Source organism: Heterodontus francisci, chromosome 30 (assembly GCF_036365525.1).
Source record: "Heterodontus francisci isolate sHetFra1 chromosome 30, sHetFra1.hap1, whole genome shotgun sequence".
In the NCBI taxonomy this organism is placed as follows: Eukaryota; Metazoa; Chordata; class Chondrichthyes; order Heterodontiformes; family Heterodontidae; genus Heterodontus; species Heterodontus francisci.
The window spans coordinates 15,593,302-15,620,196 of NC_090400.1; the positions used below are offsets into that span (position 1 = coordinate 15,593,302).

General features: G+C 44.1%; 1 protein-coding gene across 4 annotated transcripts in view; it reads left to right on the forward strand.

The window, feature by feature from the left end:
- LOC137346594 (lysine-specific demethylase 2B-like) overlaps nucleotides 1-26,895 on the forward strand; it is a 174,186-nt gene that overhangs the window by 40,598 nt on the left and 106,693 nt on the right. For all 4 annotated transcript variants that reach the window (XM_068010123.1, XM_068010126.1, XM_068010124.1 and 1 more), the window contains exon 2: nucleotides 23,997-24,221. In XM_068010123.1, the coding sequence (XP_067866224.1) occupies nucleotides 23,997-24,221 (225 nt within the window). The remainder of the gene's footprint in view (nucleotides 1-23,996; nucleotides 24,222-26,895) is intronic.

A 26,895-nucleotide genomic window follows, 5' to 3' on the forward strand; every position in this document is an offset into this window, starting at 1 on the left:
TTTTCAGCTCTCGACCTTTTCCAGTTGGATCATATTAATGTGAAAAAACCCCAAAAAATTAAGTCAAGATAAGTAAGAGCAGTGTTTTTATTGTGAGGATAAAAAGCTGATCATTATGCTGCATTTTACAGTTTCAAATGATTTTAATGAAAAACGTCATCATACTCAATTGACATGACAATTGTGAAACGGAAGGGGTGGGAAGAAACTCATGACAGTATTGAAGGAAACTGATCTCCCTTGCAATGTTTGTATTTTTTGGTGCAGTTTGGAAACTGTTTGGCAATGTAATTTTTACAGATTTTTATGAATAAAGTATATTTTGGAAATAAAAAAAAAACTCTTAAGTAAACCTGTTCAAGTGGTTATAGCTACACCATGGTTACAGATAATGCCTTTGGTTTAAGGAACAAGTTTTTTAATTGCGACTATTATTGTTTCTGATATAGCTGAGACGCTAAAATATTAATCTGCTATTATAACCTATTTTAATCGTAAGAATCAATAACAGAAAAATTCTTATTTCTATGCATCTTAAGTTATAGTTTTGTTTTAAAGATGACTTTACTGACTATGCTTTTTTAAAAAAAGTAAAAAGCCATAATTCAGAGTTAGCTCTTTAATTTTTTTCTATTACATAAATTTAATACATGTATTTTGTTTCTTATATGCAAATTATGTATTCTACCAGAGACACTTGGCAAATTGCCAAGCATTTGGTTTAGAAATGCTGAAATTTCTTCTTGCACTTCCTAATAGTTTTTATTTTTGGCAATTTCTTTTTTAAAAGATTCTTCATTTTTTTTAAAAAAGGTTGCTGACCCTGCCTAGGTTGCAGGGAACTGAACTGCCCCATTTGTGTACTATGAGTGAAATGAGACAACATTCCCTAGCTAAATCTGATAAGCCTTCCAATACAATGCACAACGCTGAAAGAATCAATGTGAAAACCACAATCTGAGTGTGTGTATGAAGGAACTGGGACATGCACTATGTTTGGAGGATTTGCAATAATTATGATTATCATTTATCCTCAGTAATTGTAGCAATTTTATTTTTGAATCAAGTTCTTTCTAGACAGGTATAAAAATCAGTCTTTTGTATGCTGTACAAGAGCTCCGATACTTGTGTTTTACAGATCACAATTGCCACAAACTACTGGAGTGGATTGGCACAGACCAAAACTTTATGGAAGAACACTGTTTATATAAGATATTTTGTGATGCCAGAGGTGACTCCCATTAAATTCACTCCCAAGTAGCAGATAAGGTGTGCCCTGCCTTGTTGGTGTGTTTTTCCCATTACATGAGAAGTGTTAATACTTCACTTATTTTACAACTTTAAAAAAAAAAGCATTGTGGTCCAGCTGGCTCCAAATCTTCAATTCAGCTGTGTCCCTTTATTCATAATTTGTCTTTAAATTTAATTGCTTCAAAATCTGTTCATCCTTGATTAAGTTCAAGCACTGTGATCTGTTCTCTCACCTTCGCCATGGCTTTGTGGCCACAACTGTTGTCTTTGCTGCCTTGGGTAAAGGATGACCTAAGTACAAGTGACATCTGCCTAGGCTTTTTGGCCTATACTAATTGGGATCAACTCCTAAGTTTTTTTTTTTAGTTTAGAGATACAGCACTGAAACAGGCCCTTCGGCCCACCGAGTCTGTGCCGACCATCAACCACCCATTTATACTAATCCTACACTAATCCCATATTCCTACCACATCCCCACCTGTCCCTATATTTCCCTACCACCTACCTATACTAGGGGCAATTTATAATGGCCAATTTACCTACCAACCTGCAAGTCTTTTGGCTTGTGGGAGGAAACCGGAGCACCCAGAGAAAACCGACGCAGGCACAGGGAGAACTTGCAAACTCCACACAGGCAGTACCCAGAATTGAACCCAGGTCACTGGAGCTGTGAGGCTGCAGTGCTAACCACTGCGCCGCCCTACTAGGGGCAATTTATAATGGCCAATTAACCTATCAACCTGCAAGTCTTTTGGTTGTAGGATGCCCTGCACAAAAAAAGGAGGAATAGTTCTACACAACATTTAGCCATTTTTGTACTTCTGAAGTGTATTTCTTTTAACCCTAGTGTGGTATTTAGTTGTTTTAATCTTTCAAATAAAAAAAAAATTCTCATCAGTTAACACTTTTCTTTCCAATTTATTTGGAGCCATTGATTTTTGTGATTGTTCTCTGTATCAACTAACACTACATGAGTCTCAAGTAATGGTGGATCAGACCCCTGGCTGCACTGACCGGCACTACTTCTGTCCCGCATGTCTACTGTCCCAGCCATTTCTAAAGCACATATTCTCAAATACCTGCAACTAGTGAGTCCAAAGGACAGTGTCTTGTATGTAATAGACATTTCATGACCGTGAATAGCCACAGCAAATGCTCCACTGCCAAATCTGCCTCAGTTTTTTTGGGCCTGTTCCTGTTTGAACTTGACCACAAATGCAGAATCATGCAGGAAAAAAATGAGGTAGGGAAAAGTTCAAAAAGCCATGCTGGTTCCACTGCCTCTGCTACCCAAAAGGCTTGCCAAGTTTCATTGTGCTATCTGGCAACTGATGGACAATTACAAAACAATTATTTAGGGAAGGAACCATTGACTTGAACCAGAATTCTGCTTAACAGCATTGGCAGGTACTAATGCTGGTCATGATGGCACAGCTCATTTTATGTTTACTTTACATAGCAAGAATGAGTAGGGGTGTGGAATAATATCATTACGAGCACTAGCTCAAAATATTTGGACTCCTATTTAGGGGCTTCCTTCTTCACCAGTGCTCTCATGGAGCATATGAATAGTCCTATATCGACCCTTTTGAGATGCCGCTGATCTGGATCTCATCAACGTGCAACCCATTGCTCCAGTATAGAACCGACCTCACACATCATTATTTCATCTAGTGTCAACCATCCATTTCTTCATCTCTCAGGGGAACCAGGTGGGGGACTACTTGCAGCCATTTGTGACCCACTAGAAGAGAATCTCCCTAAAACTGGAGTCTTCGTGACCTTCAGCAATGGGCTATGTTATTTACTTGCAGGCTGAGCTGCTGCTATGTTGCACAATTATCTAATCTATCTATTATCTATTTGAGTCCCACATCTGGTGAATGCATATGTCAACAGTTTTCTTTGTGTAACAATCAAATGAGTTCATTGATCTCCAGAAAGAGACTAATTGATGTGGCTGCTGCAAAGTCAGGAAAATACTTATTAATGATTTAGACACCAAGGTGAAAGTTGGATCATGTGCTGAAAAAGATAGCAGTGATGGATATTGTCTTGCTTGTTCAAATTGTCGTCGTCATGCTGGTCTGCCCAGAGATGTTGAAACTTGTCCTGCACAATCACTTAGTCCCGGGTCAGCTATACCATTGTTATTAACAGGTAATTGTGGTTACAGAGGGATCCCTGAAGGACACTGGATTTGACAGTACCACCTGAGGACTTGTTAGAGGGTTGGTTGATTTGCACTGACTGCGATAATGGAAACCCAGGAGGAGGCTATTTACCAAGCAAGTTCAGTTGAAATAATCTCATTGGCAGCTATTTGTTGGAATTGATAAAGTATGTGGCTTGGTTGTCAAAGAATGCCGAGGTGTGATTCTGCTGAACATTGTGCCCCTTGCTCAGAGAAGATAACATCTGGGAACAGGAAGATCTTCCCCAGGGCAGTCTAGGAAAGATCGTCCTTTTCTTAGTTCACCCGCAAGTGAAAATAAATTGGCACTCCAGTATGTTTCCAAAGCTTTTATATGACATGGGATAGACCATATGGGTTGGTACCACCTGACATCAATGACTCTGAATGTTTCCAACCAATCTCTTTACTGGCACTTCTGGCAAATGTTTTATGAAAGTCCAGATGTACCACATTCACTGAATTTGTTTTGTTAATATGCTCAGTAATTGTTACAGGTTGTTACAATTCAGATCTTTTCCCAACACTGCCATGTGACCTTGGCAGAATGGTCATTTGCATAAGTGGAACTTGCAAGCTTTGCTTATTATTAATAGTGTGCCATAGGAGTAACAGTTACCCCTTAATTACATTGTATCTCATTGGAGATTTTGAAGGGTGTTAAATACTATACTGTCAACCTATTGCATTCAGGCTAAAACTAATAGGTATGTTTATGAGAAGCTCTTAAAATAATTTGTATTTACTTAGTACCTTTATCATGTCTTCAGAATGTTCCAAAGCAATTTGGATTCAGTGAATTATTTTGAAGCGTAACTGGTAGGAAAAATAAAAAAGCAGTATTTTTTGATTAGTGAGAGACTGGAAAGTGTTTGCGTTCAGATGGATCTAGGTGTCCTTATACGTGAATCACAAAGTTAACATGCAGGTACAGCAAGTAATTAGGAAAGCAAACGATATGTTGGCTTTTGTTACAAAGGCATTGGAGTGCAAGAGTAAAGAAGTCTTCGTACAATTATACAGGCATTGGTGAAGCCACTCTTAGAATACTGTGTGCAATTTTGGTCTCCTTTCCTAAGACAGGACATACTTGTCCTGGAGAGAGTGTAAGGAAGGCTCACTAGAGTGGGTCCTGGTGTGAAGCAACTCTCCTATGAGGAGAGCATGAATAGACTAGGCCTATATTCCCTGGAGTTTTGAAGAATGAGAGGTGATAACATTGAAACATGAAATTCTTAAGGGGCTTGACAACAGAACAAATGGTGAGAAAATCTAGAACACAGGGTCGCAGTCTCAGAATGAGGGATTGGCCATTCAGGATTGATGAGAAATTTCTTCACTCATAGGGTTGTAAATCTTTGGCATTCTCTACCTCGGGACTGGATGCTCAGTCATCGAGTATATTCAAGATCAAGCTCAGTAGATTCATTAAGGGAGTTAAGAGATATGGGGATAGTGTAGGAAGGTGGAGTTGAGATAGAAGTTCAGTCATTTGTTATTGAATGGCAGAGCAGGTGCGAGGGACCAAATAGAAACATAGAAAATAGGAGCAGGGGGAGGCCATTTGGCCCTTCGAGCCTGCTCTGCCATTCATTATGATCATGGCTGATCATCCAACTCAGTAACCTGTTCCTGCTTTCGCCCCATACCCTTTGATCCCATTAGATCCAAGGGCTATATTTAACTCCTTGACAACATACAATGTTTTGGCCTCAACTGCTTTCTGTGGTAGCAAATTCCACAGGCTCACTGCTCTCTGGGTGAAGAAATTTCTCCTCCTCTCAGTCTTGAAAGGTTTACCCCATATCCTTAGACTATGACCCCTGGTTCTGGACTCCCACCATCGGGAACATCCTTCCTGCATCTACCCTGTCAAGTCCTGTTAAAATTTTATCGGTTTCGATAAGATCCCCCCTCACTCTTCTGAACTCCAGCGAATATAATCCTAACCGACTCAATCTCTCCTCATACGTCAGTCCCGCCATCCCAGGAATCAATCTGGTGAACCTTCACTGCCCTCCCTCTATAGCAAGAACATCCTTCCTCAGATAAGGAGACCAAAACTGCACACAATATTCCAGGTGTGGCCTCACCAAGGCCCTGTATAATTGCAGCAAAACATCCCTGCTCCTGTACTCTAATCCTCTCGCTATGAAGGCCAACATACCATTTGCCTTTTTTACCACCTGTTGGACCTGCATGCTGACCTTCAGTGACTGGTGTACGAGAACACCCAGGTCTCGCTGCATATTCCCCTCTTTGTTTATAGCCGTTCAGATAATCTGCCTTCCTGTTTTTGCTACCAAAGTGGATAACCTCACATTTATCCACATTATACTGCATCTGCCATGCATTAGCCCACTCACTCAACTTGTCCAAATCACCCTGAAGCCTCTCTTCATCCTCCTCACAACTCTCCCTCCCACCCAGTTTTGTGTCATCTGCAAATTTGGAGAAGTTACATTTAATTTCCTCATCTAAATCATTAATATATATTGTGAATAGCTGGGGTCCTAGCGCCGATCCCTGCGATACCCCACTAGTCACTGCTTGCCATTCGGAAAAAGACCCATTTATCCCTACTCTTTGTTTCCTGTCTGCCAACCAATTTTCAATCCATCACAATACACTACCCCCTAATCCCATGCGCTTTAATTTTACACACTAATCTCTTATGTGGGACTTTGTCAAAAGCCTTCTCAAAGTCCAAATAAACCGCATCCGCTGGCTCCCCCTCATCAACTCTACCAGTTACATCGTCGAAGAATTCTAGTAGATTTGTAAAGCATGATTTCCCTTTTGTAAATCCATGCTGACTCTGCCCGATTCTACCACTGTTCTCCAAGTGCTCTGCTATAAAATCTTTGATAATGGACTGTAGAACTTTCCCCACTGCTGACGTCAGGCTGACTGGTCTATAATTCCCTGCTTTCTCTCTACCTCTCTTTTTAAATAGTGGGGTTACATTAGCTACCCTCCAATTTGTAGGAACTGTTCCAGAGTCTATAGAATCTTGGAAGATGACCACCAATGCATCCACTATTTCTAGGGCCACTTCCTTAAGTACCCTGGGATGCATGCCATCAGGCCCTGGGGATTTATCGTTCTTCAATCCCATCAATTTCCCCAACACCATTTCTCTACTAATACTGATTTCCTTTAGTTCCTCTCTCACTAAGCCCTGTGTTCCCCAGCATTTCTGGCATGATATTTGTGTCCTCCTTTGTGAAGACAGAAGTATGCATTTAGTTGGTCAGCCATTTCTTTGATCCCCATAATAAATTTCCCTGTTTCTGACTGTAAGGAACCTACATTTGTCTTCACCAATCTTTTTCTCTTCACATACCTAGAGAAACTTTTACAGTCAGTTTTTATGTTCCCTGCAAGCTTACTCTTGTACTCTATTTTCCCCTTCTTAATCAATCCCTTGGTCCTCCTTTGCTGAATTCTAAACTGCTCCCAATCCTCAGGTCTGTTGATGTTTTCTGGCAAATTTATATGCCTCTTCCTTGGATCTAATGCTATCTCAAATTTCCCTTGTAAGCCATGGTTTGGCTACCTTTCCCGTTTTACTTTTGCGCCAGACAGAGATAAACAATTGTTGCAGTTCATCCATGCACTCTTTAAATGTTTGCCATTGCCTATCCACCGTCATCCCTTTTAATTAACGCTTCCCAATCCATCATAGCCAACTCACGCCTCATACCTTCGTAGTTTCCTTTACTAAGATTCAGGACCCTAGTCTCAGAATCAGCTACGTCACTCTCCATCTTGATGAAGAATTCTATCATATTATGGTCGCTCGTCCCCAAGGGGTCTCTTACCACTAGATTGTCAATTATCCCCTCTCATTAAACAATACTCAGTCTAGGATGGCCTGTTCTCTAGTTGGTTCCTCAACGTATTGGTCCAGAAAATCATCCCGTATACACTCCAAGAATTTCTCCTCTGTTATTGTGACTAATTTGATTTGCCCAATCTACTTGCAGATTAAAGTCACCCATAATTACAGATGTTCCTTTATCGCATGTGTCTCTAGTTTCCTGTTTTATGCCATTCCCAACATCACCACTACATTTTGGGCATCTATATACAATCTCCCACTAACGGCGGCGCAGTGGTTAGTACCGCCGCCTCACAGCTCCAGCAACCCGGGTTCAATTCTGGGTACTGCCTGTGTGGAGTTTGCAAGTTTTCACTGTGTCTGTGTGGGTTTCCTCCGGGTGCTCCGGTTTCCTCCCACAAGCCAAAAGACTTGCAGGTTGGTAGGTGAATTGGACATTATAAATTGCCCCTGGTATAGGTAGGTGGTAGGGAAATATAGGGACAGGTGGGAATGTGGTAGGAATATGGGATTAGTGTAGGATTAGTATAAATGGGTGGTTGATGGTCGGCACAGACTCGGTGGGCCGAAGGGCCTGTTTCAGTGCTGTATCTCTAAACGTAAACAACGTTTTTTGCCCCTTAGTGTTTCTCAGCTCTATCCATACGGATTTCACATCGTCAGAGCTAATATCTTTCCTCACTATTGCATTAATTTCCTCTTTAACCAGCAATGCAACTCTACAGCCTTTTGCTTTTTGTCTGTCCTTCCTAAATACTGAACACCCCTGGATGTTCATTTCCCATCCCTGGTCACCTTGCAGCCATGTCTCCGTAATCCCAACGATATTATACCCGTTCGCATCTATTTACGCGATTAATTCATCCACTTTATTGTGAATGCTCTGCGCGTTAAGGCACTAAGGCTTGTCTTTTTAACATTACTTGTCCCCTTCCCACTATTTTTCACTGTGGCCCTGTTTGATTCTGCCCTTGCTTTCTCTGCCTATCACTTTTCTTATTCCCCTTACTGTCTTTTTTGTTGTTGTCTTTAATTCCCCCCTCCTCTGACTCCTTGCGAAGGTTCCCATCCCCCTGCCATTTTAGTTTAAACCCTCCCCAACCACTCTAGCAAATACTCCCCTAGGACATCAGTCCCGGTCCTGCCCCAGGTGTAACCCGTCCAGTTTGTACTGGTCCCACCTCTCCCAGAACGAGTCCCAATGTCCCAGGAATCTAAAACCCTCCCCCTCACACCATCTCTTCAGCCACGTATTCACCCGATATATCCTGCTATTTCTACTCTGACTAGCACGTGGCACTGGTAATAATCCTGAGATCACTACCTTTTGAGGTCCTACTTTTCAACTTACTTCCTAGCTCCCTATATTCTACTTTTAGGACCTCATCCTTTTTTTTTAACCTATGCCATTTTTACCAATGTGTACCATGACCACTGGCTGTTCATCCTCCCCCTTCAGAATGTCCTGTAACCGCTCTGAGACATCCTTGACCCTAGCACCAGGGAGGCAACATACCATCCTGGAGTCTCTTTTTTGCGGCCACAGAAACTCCTATCTATTCCCCTTACAATTGAATCCCCTATAACTATTGCATTCCCACACTTTTTACCCCTCCCCTGTGCAGCAGAGCCAACCATGGTGCAACAAATTGGGCTGTTGCTGCTTTCCCCTGAAATGGCCTACTCCTGCTCCTATTTCTTATGTTGTTATTAATGTTATGATGGCAAAGGTGGCAGCCAATTTGCATTCTCTAAGGTTCCACAAACAGAAAGATGAACAACCAGTTGAACCTGTGCTTAGAGTAGTATCATGTGATCTTTTCTGCCAGCTCCATGAGGGGTTCCGGGGAGGCCTTGTCATAGGAGCCCTTGAAGCAGGCTTTCAGCTACCCTTTCAAGAACACCCTGATGCAGATCCATGTGGCCTGCATCCAGGCTCATTAGCTGGACATGCTGGCTGTGTGTACGTATTGGTCCCTGTTCGTGTAGTGGAGTCTGGTTTCCAATCGTCTCAGCCATTCCTGCCATTGACCAAAGACCTTGCCTTGCTCGGACCATGTGGTAGTCGGTGTACAATGGCCACCCCACGTTAAAAGAATCCACGCTTGCGCATCTTCCACCCCCTCAAAATGAACTTTGGGACTTGGAATATCAGGACTCGTATGGACAACCCCAGCAGCGACAGACCTGAATGTCGCACCGCTATCCTAGCTTGTGAACTCTGGTGCTACAACATTGATATCACTGCCCTGAGTGAGACACGGTGGGCAGGAGAAGGCTAGCTCAAGGGATGAGGTAGTGGAAAGGTAAACCAGAAGAAGGCTGACTCCACGGGGTTGGTTTCGTCATTAAAAAAAAATGAACTATCTGACCACCTCAGCGAGCCCCCATATGGATTAAACTATTGTCTCAAGACCCTTCGGCTCGCCCTAACCCAGAAACAGTGCGCCACAGTCGTCAGCGCATACACCCCAACCCTAGAAGCAACAGATGGGGCCAAAGAGGAATTCTACTCCAGCCTTGATCACTTGCTGTCCTGTGTTCCCAAAGAAGACCGGCTGATCCTCCTTGGAGACTTCAATGCCAGAGTTGGGAGGGACACAAACCTTTTGCAAAGGTGTGATTGGCAAAGAAGGTGTTGGAAGGGCTAACGCCAACGGAGTCCTTCTTCTGATGACATACCTTGAACATGGCCTGATCGTAACTAACAGCCTATTTTGTCAGAGACGCAGATACAAGACCTCATGGCAGCACCCTCGCTCCAAGCATTGGCATTTGCTTGATTATATCATCATCCCAGCGATGGACCGCAAGGTTGTTCACATCACCCGTGCCATGCTAGGAGCCGATGACTGCTGGACTGACCATCGCCTAATCTGAGCTACTATCTCCATAAACCCAGTCTAAAAATGGCAGTGGCAGCAGAAGCAGTGCCTCAGGAAAATCAATGTTGATGGTCTCAAGGACTCTGTGAAGAAAGACCTACTGAGGCAGTGTCGTGCAAGCAACTTGGCAACACTCAGTGAACAGGAACCACAAAATGTCCACAATGCTTGGTCTGCCTCAAAGCTACCATAATCAGCACTTGTGAAGATACTCTTAGTTTCCTGACCAGGAAACATCAAGACTGGTTTGACGAGAACAACCAGGAGATCCAGGAACTAGTAAATCGCAAGCGCAAGGTGTTACTGAACTGGAAGCATCACCAAAATTCGACGGGAAGAAAAGTAGGTATACAGACAATTGAAGGCTGAGGTTCAACAAAAAACTCGTGACCTAAAGAACAGCTGGTGGGCTGAAATAGAACAGGAAGTACAGCAGCTCGCTGATGGCATGACATGCGTGGATTCTTCAGCGCAGTCGAGGTTATTTACGGCCCAAGTACACAAGGACCTACCCCACTGAGAGCAAAGAATGGATTGGCGCCGATCAAGGACAGAGAGGCAGTCAACGCCCGTTGGAAGGAGCACTTCGAAGATCTCAATCACTACTCCGTACTTGACCTCGACCACATTCCACAGCATGCTGCCCGCCACGACCTCAGCACAACCCCAGCCCGACACGAGATTGAAAAGGCCATCCGACAACTAAAAAACAATAAGGCCGCCGGCATAAACTGAATTCCCGCCGAAATTCTAAAATACAGCAGAGAGGCACGCTTGACACAAATATATGGTCGTCTCTCCCTCATCTGGAAGGAGGAGAGCATGCCAGGGGATCTCTTTGCCATAATTGTGACTATCTTCAAAAAAGGCGATAAGACTGACTGCGGTAACTACGGAGGGGTAACCCTGCTGTCCGCTACAGGGAAGGTCATCGCAAGAATCCTTCTCAGCTGCCTCCTCTCGGTGGCTGAAGAGCTCCTACCAGAATCACAATGTGGATTCCATCCATCAAGAGGCACAGCAGACATGATGTTCACAGCAAGACCAATTCCAAGAAAAATGTAGGAAGCAGCAGCAACCTTTGTACATGGCCGCCTTTGACCTCTCAAAGGCCTTTGACTCTATCAACCGGGAGGGATTATGGAATATCCTCCTCAAATTTGGCTGCCTGGAGAAATTAGTCACCGTCCTCCGCCTGCTGCATGACGACGTGCAAGCTGTAATCCTTGCCAACAGATCTGCCACTAACCCAATCCGAGTGCAAACTGCGGTCAAGAAAGGCTGTGTTATCACACCAACACCCTTTTCCATCTTCCTCGTCACAACACTGCACCTCATCTCCATGAAGCTGCCTGCTGGAATGCACCTACTCTACAGGACAAGTGGGAAACCATTTAACCTGTATCGCTTCCAGTCCAGATCTAAAGTCACCCCAACCTCTCACTGAGCTGCAGGACGTTGATGACGCTTGCATATGCGCATACTCGGGCTGAGCTTCAAACCCTCATCGATGCATTCATGGAGGCATATGAAAGAATGGGACTTAAGCTAAACATCCAGAAGACAAAGGTCCTCTACCAGCCTGCTCCCACAGTAAAACATTGCCGCCCCCCCGCCCGCCCCCCCCCCCTCCGGACTATCCACGGTGGATCTCTTCTCATTCCTTGGGAACCTCCTCTCAGCAAAGGCAGACATTGATGAAACTCCGCAGCATATTCAGTGTGCCAGTGCAGCCTTTGGTCATAGTCGTACAGCATAGAAACAGGCCCTTCGGCCCACCGCGTCCATGCCGAACATAATGCCTATCTATACTGATCCCACCTGCCTGCATTAATTCCATATCCCTCATTCAAGTACCTGTCCAGATGCCTCTTAAATGTCGCTACTGTTCCTGCCTCCTCAGGCAGCTCATTCCATATACCCACTATTCTTTGTGTGAAAAATTTATCCCTTTGATCCCCTTTCAACCTCCTCCCTCTCACCTTAAATCTATGCCCTCTAGTTTTAGTCACCCCTACCATGGGAAACAGATTCTGACTATCTACCCTATCTATGCCTTTCATACTTTTATATACCTCTATCATGTCCCCTCTCGGCCTCCTTCGCTCCAGGGAAAACAGACCCAGTCTATCCAATCTCTCTTTCTTTATAACTCAAACCCTCCAAACCAGGCAACATTCTTGTGAATCTTTTCTGCACCCTCTCTAGCTTAATCACATCTTTCCTGTAGTGCGGCGACCAGAACTGCACACAGTACTCCAAATGCGGCCTAACCAACGTTATGTACAACTGTAACATGACGCCCCAACTCTTGTACTCAGTGCCTCGGCCGATGAAGGCAAGCATGCCATACGCCTTCACCACCCTGTCTACCTGTGTTGCCACTTTCAGGGAACGATGTACTTTCACCCCAAGATCTCTCTGCTCAACAACACTCCCCAGGGCCCAACCATTCACTGTATGTGACCTGCCCTGGTTTAACTTCCCAAAATGCATCACTGTGTTAAATTTCATTTGCCAATCCCTTGCCTATTTTCCCAGTTGATCTATATCCTGTTGTAACCTTAGACATCCTTCTTCACTGTCCACTATACCACCAATTTTGGTGTCATCTGCAAACTTGCTAATCATCCCCCTACATTCACATCCAAGTCATTAATATATATGACAAACAACAGAGGGCCCAGCATCGATCCCTGCGGCACGCCACTGGGCACCGGCCTCCAATCTGAAAAACAACCCTCCACTACCACCCTCTGCCTCCTATCACCAAGCCAATTTTGTATCCAATTTTCTAACTCACCCTGGATCCATGTGTTTGAGCCTTCTGGACCAGCCTACCATGCGGGACCTTGTCAAAGGCCTTGCTAAAGTCCATGTAGACAACGTCCATCGCCCTGCCCTTGTCAATCCTCTTGGTCACCTCTCAAAAGTCAATCAAAATTCATGAGACATGATTTCCCACGCACAAAGCCATGCTGACTATCCCTAATCAGTCCATGCCTTTCCAGATGCATATAAATCCTGTATCTCAGAATCCCTTCCAATAACTTTCCCACCACTGATGTAAGGCTCACCGGCCTGTAGTTCCCTGTCTTATCCCTGCTGCCCTTCTTAAATAAAGACTCAACATTAGCTATCCTCCAGTCTTCTGGTACCTCACCCGTGGCTAACGATGATACAAAAATCTCTGCCAGGGCCCCAGCAATCTCCTCCCCTGCTTCCCAGAGCATGCTAGGATACACCTGGTCAGGCCCTGGGGATTTATCCACCTTAATGCGCTTCAAGACCTCCAACACCTCCTCCTTTGTAATGTTGATATGCTCCAGGATATCGGTGTTCCCTCCCTTGAACTCACTAGTTTCCATGACCACCTCCACGGTAAATACGGACAAGAAGTATTCATTTAAGACCTCGCCCATTTCCTGTGGCTCCACACACAGATTGCCACACTGATCCTTAAGGGGACCTACTCTCTCCATAGCTACCCTTTTACTCTTAATACACTTATAGAATCTTTTAGGATTCCCCTTTATCTTATCTGCCAGGGAAATCTCATGGCCCCTTTTCGCCCTCCTAATTTCCTTCTTAAGTGTAGTCCTACATCCCCTATGCTCCTCGAGGGACTCGCTCGATCCCAGGTGCCTATACATGACATATGCCTCCTTCTTTGTCCTGACCAGATCCTCAATATTCCTCATCAACCAAGGTTCCCTAAACTTGCCAGCCTTGCCCTTCCATCTAACAGGAACATGCCCGCCCTGAGCTCTTCCTATCTCACTTTTTAAAGCCTCCCACTTGCCAGACGTCCCTTTACCTGTAAACAGCCTCTCCCATTCAACTTTTGAGAGCTCCTGTCTGATGCTATCGAAATTTCATCTGAGGAAAGATGTCATGTGAAGAACAAGGTGTTTGATGACAAAGACCTCAAACCTGGCACAAAGCTCATGGTCTACAGGACCGCAGTGTTACCTGCCCTCCTGTATACGTTGGAAACATGGACACTGCACAGCAGATGTCTCAAAGCTGTGGAGAAAAATCACCAGCCTTGCCTCCCCACGATCCTGCAAATTCAGTAGCAGGACAGGCGCTCCAATATCAGTGTTGTCTCTCAGTCCAACATGCCCAGTATGGAGACACTGGTCATGACTAGTCAGTTATGTTGGGCGGGCCACGCCATCCGCATGCCTGACACAAGACTGCGAAAACACGTTTTCTACTCCGAGCTCCATCACGGCAAGAGGTTACCAGATGGGCAAAGGAAACGCTATAAGGATGTCCTTAAAGCCTCCCTGAAAAAAAATGTGACATCACTGATTCGGGGAAATCTCTTGCCTGAGACTGCCCAAAATGGCGAAGAAGCATCTGCGAAGGTGCCAGCCAGTTCGAACAACGTCGACATGCCCAGGCAACAACCTAGCGCAAACAGTGGAAGGAGCGTTTAGAAATTTGATCATCCCATTCACTCTTCTCACCAAACACCACCTGCCCCACCTGTGTCAGGAATGTGCGGATCCAGAATTGGACTGTTCAGTCAGCTAAGGACCCACAACCCTGGAGAGGAAGACAGTCATCCTCATTCCCAAGGGACTGCCTAAGAAGTAGTAGTAATCGACCTGAATGACTGACTAAAGCATCAGGACCTCAGTTCAAGGTGCTGTCCAAAAGGATGCAGTTATATTCTGGCTGCTTTTTTGATGTGCTTGTTTTAACAAAAAAAGAATTGCTTCTCTCCATTGCTTTTGGTATTCCTCCTGATTTCTTTCTGTATTACTGATCTTATTTTTCACATACCTCCTTCTTGGACTTCATTTTTGCCTTAATATCTTCATTTATCTATGGCAAGCAGCCCTTTGCTGTAATCCCTTTTACTCTTGGCCCAAGTGCTTCCATTTCGACTCTACTCATCGCAATCAAATACTTCTCACTGCTGGTCAACTGTTTTATTTGCCGGCTGTTCCATCAGTTAATTTTGGCTGGGGTCCCTTTCAAACTTATAAAATTTGCTCTTTTGTAGTTTGGCACCTTTTTTTGTTTTTGATTGTTTTTCTTCTAATCTTAAATGTAATTATGATCACTTGTGTCAGCTTTTATCACATGCATGTGTCAGCCTCGGCTCAGTTCATAGCATTCTTGCCTCTTGAGTCAGAAGGTTGTGATTCCAAGTCCCACTGCAGGTCTTGAGCACAAAAAACAAGGCAGACACCCCAATGCTGAGAGTGAGATGTTAGACCAAGACCCCATCTTTCCCCTCAGACAGATGTAAAAGATCCCATGGTACTATTCTGAAGAGCAGGTGAGTTGTCCCTGTGTCCTGGCAAATATTTATATATCAACCAGTACCACAAAACCTGATTATCTGATCACTATTGCATTGCTGTTTGTGGGAGTTTGTGTGCTAATTGGCTACCATGTTTCCTACATTACAACAATGACTACACTTTTAAAAAGCCTTCATTGGCTGGCTGTAAAGCGCTTTAAGATGTCTGGTGTTTGTGAAAGTCGTTACATAAATGCAAGTCTTTCTCTCATCCCTTGCCAGTAAATATTCTCCCATCTTCTGGTTACTAACTTGTCCAGGTTCATTGTCCAGGACCAGGTCTATGATTACATTTTCCCTTGTTGGATTTGTAACACATAGAATGCAGACAGAACTGTTTCCCATGAACCTTTTCCCATTTTAAACGTCACTGTCAATATTCACCCAAATTACCTTTGAATGGCTAAAGTATTCTGTAATTTCTTATCTCTTTTGAACTGTCTGCAGTCTCTCCCTCAATTTCTTTCTCATCATTTGGTGGTCTATAATGGAACAAAAAACTTGTGTTTATATTGAACATTCCATGATCACGGTGATCAATTGAAAGATATCCATTCACCAAAATCAGGAAGCAGGAGACAGTGTGTGTGATCCACAACTGTTTTATTCTCAAGACACAGTTAAGTACAAATACCAGTTTCCACGCTTCCCTTCCGAATGAACTCCCTGTCCAGAAGTAACTCCCCTGACTGGGGGAAAACCCATCCCTTAAATACAAGCTGCAATGAGCGTCACCTGCTCTCTATTAACTCTGAAGTAAGTTCTGGTTAATTAAATGGACCAGCATTTTCAACATTGTCACACGGGACATCGCAAAGTGCATGTCAGCCAAAAATGTAGTCGCCGTTGTAATGTAGGAAACACGGCAGCCAGTTTACATACAGCAAACTCCCTACTAACAGCAATGTGATAATGAGAAGATAATCTGCTTTTGTTATGTTGATGGACAATTATTGGCCAGGGTGTTGGAAATAACTCCCCTGCTTTTATCCCCATCTGAGAAGATAGTGTTGGCCTCAATTTAGCATCCTATCTGAAAGGTGGCTTCTCTGATAGGTGCAGCACTCCCTCAGTACTGCACTGGCATGTCAGCCTTGATCTTTGTGCTCAAGTCCTGGAGTGGGACTTGAACCCGCAATCTTCTGACTCCGAGGCAAATGTGCTACCAACTGAGCCACAGCTGACACCTGAATGAACACCTACTATTATGACAAAGACTTTATTGCTTCTCAGTCCAGGCTGCAGAGGTTCAATTTAAATACTGCCTTCCATGATGTCCTTTCTTTCTCATGCTATAACTATATCCTTTCTTACTAATTTTTTTTGGATAATTATCTAGCCAGAAATATATAGTACTAAGCCCTGCATCAGCTATAGAACCACTCTGCTCTGTATGCGTGTACACGGCACACCACGGCATTGTATACGTGCTTTACAGTGGCCTTGATTTTGCTGCAGCAGGGCATCTCATGATGTCAGTTACACGTCTCCCCCCTCCCTTCAATTTGAAATTTTTTAATCCTGTAAGTTGTTGGCAGTGTGAGCTGGTAACAGTATGGTGAGGGCAACAGGGCATCTGGAACCTTGATGATAACCAATGAGATTTAAGGATTGAAAAACCAAGAGGATTAATGGAGGAGGAGGGTGAGTTAGAGCTAAATCAGGTACAGAAAGAGAGGGACCGAAAGATTGGATTGAGGGAGAGAAAAGAATGCAAAACTTCTTACAAATCTTTTAACAACAATTCACTTACTACCTGTAGGAATGAGACTCCACAAATCTAATTGTTCTCTTTCTGTAGTGAGGTTGGGCGGCATTGCAGAAATATAAATCTGCTTGTTAAAATGTGCTTACTGTATTAATTACCAGCCTTAACTTGACAATTAATGTGCAAATGCAGCAACCTCATGAAACTCTTGGGTTGGTTGAGGGCGAGCTGCGAGGCTAATGATGGAGCAGCACAAATCATCCACTGACTTTTGGCAATTTAATTCACAAGTTGCTGGCATGTTTACATATGCATGATGAGTTTAATGTTGCTAGTTATTGTTTTGGCAGCAAATACTGGGCTAATTTGCTTTGTCATTAAAGTTAAAGTTTGCTACCCCTCATCTTTTTACAAAATCAAGCAGCTTTTTTTGCTGTAGAGTGAGACAAAATAATTCCACTTTAGATTGTTTCAATGAAGTTGGGGGTAAACCCATCTCTCTACCTCATCTTCCAATCACTGACTTAAATCAGTCCAATCAATCTAAAAATGAATGAGTGTTGGAGACAAATTCTAGTCTGCATTCACTCCTCCAATTTATTATGTAGCACCAAATACACAAGAGAGAACATAATCATTTATGATGCTAACTGTTTCTCAACTTTGTTTGAATTCCGTATTTACCTCCTGAAAACTGGATAGGAAATCTGGATCCTAGTTCTAGGATTCTAGTGTAATAACTTCATGGTAATCATCTTCTTGTCAAAGTGTAAAATTATCCACTTGAATGCAGCCAATACTGCATTAAGTGTGTGTGGTGTCTGTAGATCTATGGACATAATGGCATGGTGTTGTTCAAGTGATTTGTTTTTAATTGTCAACTGTTAATTTCTTATGCGACTTAACATATTTGTGCTGTTGCACAAGTAATTATCATTATTTGTGATCATTTAGAGATATTTAACACATGACTAACAATTGGTCGTATCATCTTTAATGGAATCTTTCTAAAAGAGTGAATGCAATTTATTTTCTTTTAAATAAGTTACTGAAATTCAGTTGTATATCTTGGCTTACTGATAAAGTTGCTGCTGCTGCTGGAGCATACTTACCTGGCAGGGGAGAGACCATGATCAGTGGCCTTTGATCCTGCAGGTGCTGTTTTTGTGCTTTTTTTGGGAGGGTTTCAGTGCCATTTTATGGCATTTCACCCTTTGGGATTGGAGATCTACTGTGGTTGTTTTCCTTTTGGTTGGGGTTTTAGTACCTGTCCCAGGAAAGCTTCAAGCAAAAAATGGTTTCAACCACCACCAGAGCTCCAGGCCAGGGGGTGCATAACACCGTTAGGGTGGCGGTGAAAGATAGTGAAGGAGGTGCACCCATTAACCACGCCTTCTTTATTAAGAAAATCCTGATCGAATGCTGGGGATTCCTAGCTGTAGGCATCTTCTGCCAGCAGGACTTCCCCAGCAGTGGATATTTCGACGTAACTTTCACGAATGTGGCGGGATGTATCAAGTTCCTGAAGGTGTTCAAGGAGAGAGGAAACAAGGTGCAGCTGTCCATTCTCACGGTGGAGCCGCACTTCACGCTGCCTTCGCAACGCAACTGGGTGGTGACAATCCACCTCTACAGTCCCCGTGTCCCTGTCATCAGTGTGCTCACTTTCCTCGCCAGGTACATCGAGGTGACCGGCAGCAGCACCGAGGACAAGGACCCCTTTGGGATTTGGACCAGCAAGCGGTAGGTCAAGGTCACCATGAAAGTTGATGCCAATGGAGCAGCTTCGCTATCGGGCTAAGTTGAGGCTTCTTGGTCTACGCGGGGCAGCCTAGACTTTGTCAGACCTGTGGTAAATCTGGTCATGTGGTGGCCAACTGCAGCATAGTCGTCTGCAAGAACTGCATGCAGGAAGGTCATCACACAAAGGACTGTAAACAGACTAAGTGCTGCAACCTGTGTGGTCGGGCAGGCCATCTTTACAAGACCTGCCCCAAGCACTGCCTCAGTTATGCGCAGACGGCAAGGTCCAAGGAAAGGTTGGAGGAAGGAACAGTGAACGTGCCTCATGCTGAAAAGGAGACCAGCAACCCTCCCCACAGCAAGGAAAATCTGTCTGAGAAGGAGAGGAAAGGGGACCAGCAACCCAACGCCTACCCCGTGCCCTGAAACTCCTCTTCAGTGCACAGAATCCATGGAGGAGGAGGCAGCATTGGGACAGTTGGATGAGTGGCAAAGTGGTCAAAAGGAAAACCGCAAAGAAGAAGCCCCCAAAAAAGGAACAGATCACCACCCAAACCAGTGGCAAGAGGAGGCTACCATCTGAGACTGACTATGGCATGTCCAGGCCGGTTATTCTAGGCGGTGACTTCAACTGCATCATTGATGCAGTTGGACGATCCAGCAGTGACGACAGCAAACTGGATGCTACGTCCAGATTCCTAATGGAAACCGTAAAAGATGCCAAGCTGCATGATGTCTTCAGAAACCCTGCAGACGGAGCACAACGTAGATACACCTGGTCAAGACCGGACGGGTCTGCCTGTTCCAAGATTGACTTCCTGTTTGTGTCCCGTGCATTCACAGTCAGATCCACCGATGTCAAGCTGGTGTTCTTCTGACCACTGCCTCCTACTGGCCAACTGCTGTCTACAGGACGACCAGCATGTTGGCAGGGGCACATGGAAGCTCAGTGTAACACTGCTGACCCCAGAGAACATTGAGGAACTCAAAAGGGGTTACAAAAGTTGGCGAACTCGGAAACCCCTCTTTGAGTCTCCGGTGCACTGGTGGGAAGTGATCAATGTGGACATTGAGGTTCTTTATCCTCAAAGGTGTTCAGAAGGTGAGAGACTGAGGAAAATGCCCTGACTCCAGAAAAGAATGTAGAATCTGCTTCGGCTGCAGTTGATGGGGGTTGAGGTCAAGGAGGACCTCCATGAGGAGAAGAACCAGCAGGCTTCGTCTTTGCCACAGAGGTCTCCAAGATTATCTTCAGGTCCAGAGTCTGCAGGATGAGACGTGCTCAAATTTCGTCTTCCAAAAGATCACAGAGCTCTGTGATCAGCAGCCTGAAGGGAGAGGATGGCTCGGTGACGTCATTGCAGTCTGACCTACTAAGGATCAGCAAATTCTTTTGTGCCAGGTTGTACGATGTGAAGCCCGTGGACAGCATGGCCTCCCAGTCCTTCCTGTCATCTATCGCGGAGGTCTTAGGTGACCGCATGCAGGAGAGTCTGGACAAACCGCCAACTCTGAACGAGCTGATAAAGGCTATCAAGTCCTTCGAGACGAGTAAAACTCCTGGAAGCGATGGCTTACTAGTTGAGTTGTATTCGACTCTGTGGGACTGGATTGGCCCAGACCTGCTGGAAGTATACAAGAGTATGCTACTGGCTGGCAGCATGTCAGAATCCACGAGGAAAGGTACCATCACCCTCATCTACAAGCGGAAGGGGCAGGGGGCAGAAATCCGAAATTGGCGGCCCATCTCACTGCTTAACATAGACTACAAGATTCTGTCCAAAGTCGTCATCAGTATGATCTGGAGTTGGTAATTCACCCCGATCAGACCTGCAATGTACCCGGCAGGAAGACCGGTGATAGCCTCGTGCTAGTCTGATACGATCGCCTATGTATGGGACAGGGAGGTGGACACCTGCCTTATCAGCTTAGACCAGGAGAAGGCTTTTGACAGGATATCGCGCACATATATGATGGACATGCTCTCCAAAATGGGGTTTGGGGGAGGGAATCCATAATTGGATCCAACTGCTTTATACAAACATCAGTAGCATAGTCTCATTCAATGGGTGGGAGTCAGAAAGTTTCCTGATCAAATCTGGAGTCAGGTTAGGCTTTCCTCTCCCCCCTGTCTTGTTTGTTTGCTGTATCGAACCTTTTGCTAAGTCCATTAGGAAAGATGCGGATATAAGAGGGGTGACAATCCCAGGCAGCAGAGGCATTCTGGTCAAAGCCTCCCTGTAAATGGGCAACGTCACCGTCTTCTGCTTGGATCCACCGTCAGTTTGCAGTCTGATGAGCATCTGTGACCAGTTCAAACTAGCCTCGGGAGCCAAAGTAAATCGCGTCAGGAGAGAGGCCATGTTCTTTGGGAACTGGGCTGACCAATCCTTTGTTCCCTTCACCGTCAGGTCAGACGACCTGAAGGTGTGGGGATATGGTTCAGAGGGGCTGGCGTGTGCGCCAAAACCTGGAAGGAGCGAATAGCCATAGTACACCATAAACTGAGCATGTGGGAGCAGTATTCCCTCTCCAGTGCGGGCAAGAGCCTGGTCATCAGGTGCGAATTGCTCACGTTGTATGTAGTGCAGGTCTAACCCATACCCCACTCATGCGCCTTGGCAGTCAACCAAGCCCTTTTCCGCTTTATCTGGAGATCCAAAATGAAGCGTTTCCAGAGGGACACGATGTTCCTCTGGATAAAGGGTGGAAAAACGTACCCAAAGTCGCCCTCATCCTGATGGCCACCTTTTGTGTGTGGCTGCATCAAGCTGTGCATAGAACCCCAGTATGCAAATCCCAAGTGTCACTATGTGTTGAGGTTCTATCTGTCCCCGGTGTCGCAAAGGATGGGTCTGGGCGTATTGCCGAAGAATGTTCGATCCTATCGGATGGTTCCCCGAGCAGACTGCCAAGGTCATTTGGCAGAATGCCTCATTACTGGAACTTTCGAACAAGCACCAAGACGTGGCTTGGCTGGTGGTGAGAAGGGCCTTCCCCACCAGATCCTTCCTGCACACATGGAATCTCGCAGCCTCCGCACACTGCCCTCGAGGTGGCTATGCTGGGGAAGAGACTGTTGCCCACCTCCTTCTGGAATGTGTCTTTGCAAAGCAGGTGTGGAAAGAGATACAGTGGTTTTTGTCGAGGTTCATCCCGCGCAGCTCCATAACACAGGAGTCTGTGCTCTGCGGTCTGTTCCCAGGGACATATACTGAGATAAATATCAACTACTGATGGAGGACCATCAACTCGATGCAAGACGCTCTTGGTCTGCCCGAAACTTGCTGGTCTTCCAGTGCGAAGAGTTGTCCCTGACCTACTGTTGCAGACTGCACATTCCAAGGTCCAGGGCTACGTGCTGAGGTACGCATTAAAGCTTGGGGAAGCTGCCGCGAAGGCTCAATGGGATTAGGCCACTGTGTAAGGTCCTCCCGCCATAGTGAACAGAGGGCCTGGAACCTGTGTAAAACCCCTCGGGCTGTATACACCAAAATATGTTTTGCTGTGTAATGCAAATGTACATTGCATGTAAAATGAAATGGAAGGGTTGTGAGGCAACTCTCGTTCTATATTGAAGAAAACTGATTTCTTTTGCACTTCCTTGAATGTCAAGTTGGAACTGTTTTGTAATGTATGTTTTTTACAGATTTTTTATGAATAATGCATATTTTTGGAAAAAAAAATACGTTTGCCAACCCTCCAGGATTGTCCTGGAGTCTCCAGGAATTGAAGATTTGTCTCTGTTCCAGTTGTGGATTGACGCTGTTGTAAGAAGGGGAGAATCATCATAGGGGCATGAAACAAAATTATTTTTTTTTTTGAACGCTAGTTTAGGGGTGTGAGAAGGACTGTTACACTGACAGTCAATATGAATCTAATTGAGTAATGGAGCCTGTTCCTTTTTTTCAATTGGCCATAGGATGGTAGTATGCCTGAAGAATGGACTAATGTTGGGAGTGTGGAGGTGGGGTGGTTTGCAGTAGGAAAACGTATGAAGAAACCTCGAGGAATATACCCAACCACAGTTGGCAAGCCTTCCTATTGAGGAAATGAGCTAATATGCAATACACATCTGGGTTTACTGGTCAATTGGCATAGTGTCCAGCATGTTCTCATTTAATGTGTTTATATTTTGTTTCATTTTAAATATATCTTGTGTCTTTTTAAAATGTATTTTTCCCTGTTCCATGGGGGCAAGAGAGCAGGTAGGTGGCCTGACTTTTAATCTTGCATTTAAGCTGGTGGGCATGTGAATTCCCATTATTTCTGGTGCCCCCTATTATTCTTGTTTCTTTCTTTGCCCATCCCTAGCATAGAAGCATGTGGTCTCTACTTGGCCCCAATCCACAACTGACAACTTCACATCCATCATTTGCCTTATGCAAAATCTTAATTGTACACAGGCTCCAGGCAGGTACTGTACATTGAGACCCCAGTTCGGTCAGCTAATCAATTTAAGTCTTTCTTTGAAAGATGTTGTTGCACTTGTTTCAGAGGGTAGAGTCACTTGTCTTGCCTGCCAAAGCAATTTGTTGAGCAACTGTGATTTGTTCATTCCCAGCCCTCAAAACGTGTTTCATTTGTAAAACTGTGCCATCGGCATTTGTTATATTCTACAAGAGTAACCAGTCAGGTAAGGTTTGGGAGCTTTGCATAACAAGTCATCAAGTCATGTGTGGACCAAGCAAATCTGTAGTACATAATAGGGAAGTTCAGCTCTGTAAAAGCTTTCTGTTTTGTTGATGGGTTATTTGGTAAAATAGATTACAAGTTCTTCATTTATCTCATCTGCAGAATCATGAGTAACTGAAGTATGCTGGGACATTGCATATGTGTGTGATGCAAAGAGATCAGGTAGTGCTAATGTTCAGAACTGCCTCCCCCTTGCTCTTGTTTTTTTAAAAATGTGCATCTTTATTATGAACGAATAGCTAGGTTTTTTTGCCCATTGAATGTGAATGGTGGAAAAACGTGGCTTTGTAATTGATATGAAATCTTCCTGTTGTATGTTGCACGTTTCTGTAAGTGTTTTTTTTATTTGGTTACAGTCCAGGGCCTCAGCGAGACTAAAACCTCGGCCTGCCCCTTCATCGGGACCCAAACTTCTTGTCCACAAATCAACAAGTGGTGCACGCAGACGCAGGACACGATGTCGCAAATGCGAAGCCTGCTTACGGTCGGAGTGTGGCGAATGCCACTTCTGCAAAGACATGAAGAAGTTTGGAGGCCCTGGCAGAATGAAGCAGTCCTGTATCAAGCGGCAGTGTATTGCTGTAAGTACAAGGACATTTATTGTTTAATTACTCTGGCTAAGCTCTGCAAGGAAACCAGTTTCAGTGGTGATGGGATTATCCTGTAATTAATTTTGAGATTGCTGCAGTCTTTTCTACTTCCTAAACTTGTTTTAGTGGGGGAACTGTTGGTCGTAGGCAGGAATTGTCTTTTGAGCATTTAAAGAAATATATTGCATTAAATATTTCTGATGAATAGAACTAGTCATTTCCTTGTGTAATACATTCACTTCATATGCACTGACTATGTATTTTATTCACTTTTGTAAAGATATGGAAACACAAATTAATCACTTTCAATCATTTAAATGAAAAATAGTGAATTATCTAATCGTGTGTATGCGCATGTGTCCTCATTTTGCACATACCATCCCCCTTTCTCATATCTGTGCGTATTTAAGCTGTTTTATATTGTTACTGGTGTGATGGGACTTCTTGCTTCAGATGCACAAGGAAGTGAAATATGTTGTGCAATTTCTTGTCATCCGATGTGAAATGTTGACAGTGCTCACCTGACAATCACTTTTTAATGGAGATAACTGGGAAAAAGAATTGCTGAAGTCGGAAGGTGCAATGGAAAAATTGCAGAGTCCCATTGTTACACTTTTGAAGTGTTAAAGAATGGATGAAAGAGTTCCTGCTTTTACAACCAGAATGAAGGTGAAATGGAGAAAGGCACTGAAGGGTGGCAAAGAATAAAGAAAAGAACTTGCATTTATGTAGCACCTTTCATGACCTCAGGATGCCCCAAAATACTGTGACCAATTAAATACTTTTGTAATGTAGAGGGAAAGAAGAGAGAAGCTGAGAAAATAAACCTGAAGCAGTGGTAGAGTTAGATCAGATCTGACTTGAATGCTATTTGAATCACTGCAAGAAATAACGCTGGTTGATGGTGTATGTCCCCACATTAGTCTAGACGCTAACCAAAGTAATAACATTAATGAAAGGCTCCATTCTAATAAATTTACAATTAATCTTTTAAAAGTGCTAGCTTGTTCGTTGAACTTTTATATACAGTTCAAGGGTTAAGAGTATGGATCAGGAAAGGTTGAACTTTTCAAATTCCTTTTACTAGAGACCTTATTGAAAGTTTACTGTAATACACTCCATGAAGATTAGTTGTTTAAATATAATTATCAAGTGCTGTAATGGCGGTGATCCAGTATTACTACTGGCAGTTGGATCTTTCCAAAGCTATTAGACAACTAAAACTAATTAAACAATGAGCTCATTTGACTTGTGCAAGCAATTACATTTCACCTGGGTAATGACTGTGATGAGCCTTTACTTCCAAGCGGCATTATGTTGTATTGTAATGTAGAATCTAAGGAATGCATTTAAATCTTATATTTAAGACTTTATTTAATACTTCCCCACTTAATTTAACCCCTTTTAACAGCTTGTGTTTATATAGTGCCTTTAACATAATAAAACGTCCCAAGGTGCTTCAATGAGGCATTATAAAACAAAATGAGCCTCATATGGCGGTATTAGGGCAGGTGACCAAAATCTTGGTCAAAGAAATAGGTTTTAAGGAGGAAAGAGGTGGAGAGGGAGGGAATTTCAGAGCTTAATGTCTAGGCAACTGAAGTCTCAGTCACCAGTGGTGAAGTGATTAAAATCAGGAGCTCAAGAGGCCGGAATTAGAGGAGAGCAGATATCTCGGAGGGCTGGAGGAGATGCCAGAGATGGGGAGATTTGAAAATAAGGATGAGAATTTTTAAATTTAATCGGGAGCCATTGTAGGTCGGAGAGCACAGGGGTGATGGGTGAATGGCATTTGGTGAGGTGGGGACGGATAGCAGAGTTTTTGATGACTTGCTTTTTTTATTCGTTCATGGAATGTGAGCATCACTGGCAAGACCAGCATTTATTTCTCATCCCTATTTGTCCTGGAGAAGGTGATGGTGATCTGCCTTCTTGAATCGCTGCAGTCCATGTGATGTGGTTGAATACAGTTCTGCTGTTGGCCCATAGTGCCTCATAGATGCCCAGTTTTGAGCTGCTAGGTCGGATCTGAATCTACCATTTAGCACAATGGGAGTGCCAGACAATTTAATCCATATTTATTCATTAATACAATTTAAATTCCCCCAGCTGCTGTGGTGGGATTTATACCATATTTTTGGAGCATTCGTCCCAGCCTCTGGATTACTAATCTGTAACCTCTTGGCCTGGCATATCCCTCATTTGACCGTTACCATCAAGTCAGGGGAGTGTAGGAGAGCATGTCAGGAACAGCACCAGGCATACCTAAGAATGAGGTGCCAACCTGGTGTAGCTACAACACAGGGCTGAGATTGCTAAACAACAGCAGCGGTATGTTCTAGATAGAGCTAAGAAATCTCAGATAGTCAAGTCTGAAGGTAAGAGGCTTGGATGAGTGTTTCAGCAACAGAAGAGCCAAGTCGGGACAGAGGTCAAAAAAGGAGGTTTAATGACTGGGTGGATATGTGGTTGATAGCTCATCTTGTGGGGGCGGGGGTCACCTATGACACAGAGGTTGTGAAGAGTCTAGTTTAGCCTTAGACAGTTGCCAAGGAGAGGGATGGTGTTGGTGGCAAGAAGAATATGTGGCGGGGACCAAAAGACAATGGCTTCAGTCTTCCCGATATTTGGAGGAAATTTCTGCTCATCCAGTGCTGGATGTTGG